This window comes from Corvus brachyrhynchos, unplaced genomic scaffold (genome assembly GCF_000691975.1).
Source record: "Corvus brachyrhynchos isolate BGI_N302 unplaced genomic scaffold, ASM69197v1 scaffold45, whole genome shotgun sequence".
Classification (NCBI taxonomy): domain Eukaryota; kingdom Metazoa; phylum Chordata; class Aves; order Passeriformes; family Corvidae; genus Corvus; species Corvus brachyrhynchos.
Genome location: NW_008238361.1, coordinates 327,258 through 331,472, shown reverse-complemented (window position 1 = coordinate 331,472; position 4,215 = coordinate 327,258). Strand labels below are relative to the sequence as shown.

The 4,215-nt window shown below is 40.3% G+C and overlaps 1 protein-coding gene across 1 annotated transcript in view; it reads left to right on the top strand.

The window, feature by feature from the left end:
• Window positions 1–4,215, top strand: part of PKP4 (plakophilin 4) — a 46,225-nt gene that overhangs the window by 12,904 nt on the left and 29,106 nt on the right. The window contains exon 3 of the mRNA XM_017736016.1: window positions 1,220–1,332. Coding sequence (XP_017591505.1) covers window positions 1,220–1,332 — 113 coding nt within the window. The remainder of the gene's footprint in view (window positions 1–1,219; window positions 1,333–4,215) is intronic.

Genomic DNA, 4,215 nt, shown 5'->3' with positions numbered 1-4,215 from the left:
TTTCACTACACTTACTCTGAGCCCCTGTTGTTAGTCCAAGTCTCCTGTGCACTGTGGAAGCTCTTGGGGTTGGAGCGGGGAGCAGAGGCCCCTGCGGAGTGCTGGGAGCTGTGGGACACTGCTGAAGCACCCTTCATCTTACTGAAAAGGGGCGCAAGCTGCAGGGAGTGGAGAGTGGTTCATGAAAGGGAAGTGGTTCAGCCCCATTCCATGTGATGTAGGGTGTGAAGGAGCAGTTTGCAGGAGCTGTTATCCCTGGCTCACATGCAGCTGCTGGGCAATACCATTACATGAGTCACACACGGGAGAAACCTCACTCACATGGGAGAAACCTCATCAGTAATTTGAGCTTTCAAGTCAAAGGAGTGCGCTGTGTTACACTTGACTTGTATATAAGACTTGCTTTGTGCTTCATCCGATTGCTAAATATTGGTGGCCATCTATTTTTGTATGGTTTACCTAAGCTTCAGAGGGTTTACAGTATCAGTTTGAAAAATAATGCAATTGCGCAACAGAACCCTTTTCTCTGGTCAATAAAAGCTAACTGAGGAGAAAAACACCCTCAATATCCTTTGATGTGACATAGTCTGGATTTCAGAGTGCTATAGAAAATGGTCCAGATTTCAGTAACACCCATCCTGTGCAGCACTGGTATTTCCCACATCTTCCTTGCAGCATTTCGTTCCAAAAGCCTGTTACAAAGGCTGAAGAAGTTTGGTACCCTTGACCAAGAAATACAAAAAAAGCTGAACTCAGAAAAGGTGAAATAGTACATCTCAACACTCAGCCAGTTTGAAGTTATAAATCTTAAGGTTTCCAGCTACAGTCAGAATGTAGGATACCTTAGGATTTGAAGGTTTGTGATTGGAAAGGTTAGGATACGATATTTTCCGGTTTCCTTGTTTATAGATGAAATTGAAGACTGACTTTATAGGCACTGATTTTGTTGGACTGTGGTAACATAAGAAGACACAAAAATTTTAATTGCAGGAGGAATAAAACCCAAGAGTGCTTAAACATGTTTTCTTTCTGTAACAGGTGATAAATCAATATTTGCATGAATCACTGATTTAAAGAACCATTAAATTTCCACTTTTCTAGTTTATTCCCCTAAGGAAGAGTCAAAACACAACTGTGATGAATCAGTGATTGTTTCAGAGTTAATCCACACCCATTTTTTAACATCAAGAATGCTTTTCTTTTTATTTTGGAATTTCAGGAGCTTCAATTTCAAAGACTTACCAGAGAACTGGAAGTGGAAAGGCAAATTGTGGCTAATCAGCTAGAGAGATGTAGGCTTGGAGCAGAGTCACCAAGTATCGCCAGCACAAGGTACAGGTCCTGATGACTTTACTTTCATTTGTCCCATAAATTAAAGGCTTTTTAGTGGTGCTTATGTCCTCTATACATATATTTTCACTGATAGCTGCTCACCTCTATTAATATCTGACAAATTAAAAAAATGCAGATTTGCTGGAAAGAGTTATGGGACAGTTTCAAGAGGCCTCTCTAATGATTACATTTTCAATGGAGTGTATGTAAAGCTTTAATTTCTCTTTAAACATGTTGAATTTTACCTTTTTAGATTCATCCCAGGAGACATACAATAGACTTACACGTATTTGAATCAAAGTAACAGTGCTAGTTAAATACAGTAATCCAGTTGTTTTTTTTTCCTAAATTTTTCTAAATTAACTATCCAATTTCATTCAGCTTTTCTGAAACACTGTCTGTTGTTACATGTGTTTTCAGTGCCGGTGCACTCTCAGCTCTGGCTGTGCATGAGGCTGGGGTTGCCAAGGGTGTTCTGCTGCCCCCAGTGCTGTGTTCCCATGCCCAGCTGGTCAGGCTGGCTTGGGAGTCTCAGTTGTTCCTTGGCACTGGGTTGCAAAATGAAGTAGCATCCATCAGTATGACTGACTATGTCCAGGTGTAGTATTCCAGACACTTTCTGAATTCACACCTAGAGAATTAGTGCTTTCCAGGGTCACCTGGAAAGCACCAGTGAGTCCCAGGACTACCTGTTTTTGGTGGCAGTGCTGGTTAATTTGTTGGGGGGGAACATAGGATTGCTTAGGTTCCTGGCACAGGGTCTGGCAGAGTGGGTAGAAGAATCAGCTGTATTGGTGAATTCAAGAAGATAGCTGTTAGAAAAGTTGAAGACTGAAAATTACCACATTTACTTAAAATACTTGTGAAAATGTCTACTTATCTGTCTCAACAAGAAAAGCAAAATACTGATTTTCCTGGTTTCCAGTTGCTTGTGAGGTTTAATACAAGTTTATGGAGTTTAGTATATGGCATTTTATTAGAGAAATCCCCCTGTACTAAGAATTTAAAGTTACACAAAGTTTTATACCCTGCATATAGTTGTAAATGTGTTGTTGATGTAGATATTTAAAATGGAAGCTAAAGGACAAGTAAAACAACACATTCAGTCTGTAGGGGTGCTTGAGTCTCGCTGGCAGCTCTGCCTGAGCAACACACCCGGATTGCTGGGAACAGCCCGTTGCTGCTCCTGCCTCACAGCACAGATGTATTCCAATGATGGAGGCATAGCCAAGTAGTGAACTGAAATACTACAGGAATATGTGTGAAGTACATACATTTTAAACAGAATTATATTTTTAGCTTTTTACAGCTTTTCACCATTTTACAAATATTTAATAAATAATACTTAATTTTTTTCATCTGTTGTCTTTTTTTGATGACAACAGCAGTATAGCCAAGCAGGAAGGTAGGCGATGGAAATCACTGCTTTTCTCTCAAGTGGTGCTGTTTAAGCCAGAAATACTTTTCACCTTATGGAGTACTTGCAAAGATAGTAGGTTTAAACTGTTTCATGTCATGCAAAACCTGTGAAAGATGCACTGGGGGTTGACCTGTCCAGTCAAGGAACTATAATTGTGTTTACGTCATTTTTAAAAAAATAGCAAACTGCTTAACAAAATCAGAAGTCTGCAATTTCCCTAAATGCCAGTGTTATTCCTGAAGCCTTGCTGTCCTGTGCACAGGTGCTGGATGGGACCTGGCTGGGGCCTCCACCAGCCTCTTCTACCTTAGCAGAGTGGCACAGCCACGTTAGTGAGAGGGATGCTGGCCCCTGCTCTAACCTGGAAATCCAAAGCTGGAAAGTGTTTGTTTGAGAGCTGCCACATGAAAATGTAAAGTAGTGCTGGTGGTCCTTAGTGTGTTCTGTCTCTAAATGACTTAATGCTAAACCTTTTCCATTTATCAGATTTTTATTTTTTCCAGATTGGCAGGTGCTTCAATTTTGTGTCTAAGATAACTTTGAACTAAAGGAGTGAAATGGCAAAGAAAAGGTGTGAAATTAAGAAAGGGGCAAAACTAAAAAAACTACCAAACAACAAAAAAATCAAATTAATCAAAACCTCAAACCAAAAAAACCCAATCCAAATCCTTAAAAATGCAAGTGAGGAAAAAAATCAAAAGGGTCAAAAAAAAAAAAAAAAAAAAAAAGCATAGATGGATTTCAGCACAGTTTGTATGCATGCTCCATCTCCAGTTACCAAATATTTGTGTTACTGTCATATTTGTCTCTATCTTCTCTAATTGAAACTGTACATCATACCAAGCTGTTATGATATTTCTGATAGAGGAGTACCTCTGCGTGTCTACTCTACTAACCTAATTCTTTTTCAAGGATAGTAGTGGGCTAAAATGTAGCATTTTCCGAAGGGCAGCTCACCACGTGGGCACTCTTTGGATATCTTACTTGCTACTGTCTGGAAGAGACAGCATTGCAGTTAATTCCAGCAGCAGCTCAGCATGGGCATTGCAGTATGTCCCCACAGTGGCTTTTAAACAGTGGAATGAAATGCGCTGGACTTACTGCTCAAAGCTGAAAGATTTGCTGTCTTCAAAACATTGCACCTGCTAGGTGACAAAATCAGGTGATGATATCAGTAGGTGATGTATGCTGGACCTGTTCCAAAATCATTTAATAAGAGTCAAGGTAAATGCTTGACCAGTTGAAGTATTGACGAAGCAGCTTTCTTCATGTGACCCACGGTCAGAGCAGCCTTTTTCATTCCTACATTCCGTACCTGTAAAGGAAGTTCAAGTAATAAGGTATGTTGGGCAGGGACGTGCTCCAGGTAACAGTCTTGTGTGTGTGACAATAAAGTATTTGTGTGTATTCAGTGTGTGTGTTACCATTGCCAGAAACGCTGAGCCATGTTGCCTCGGTGTAGG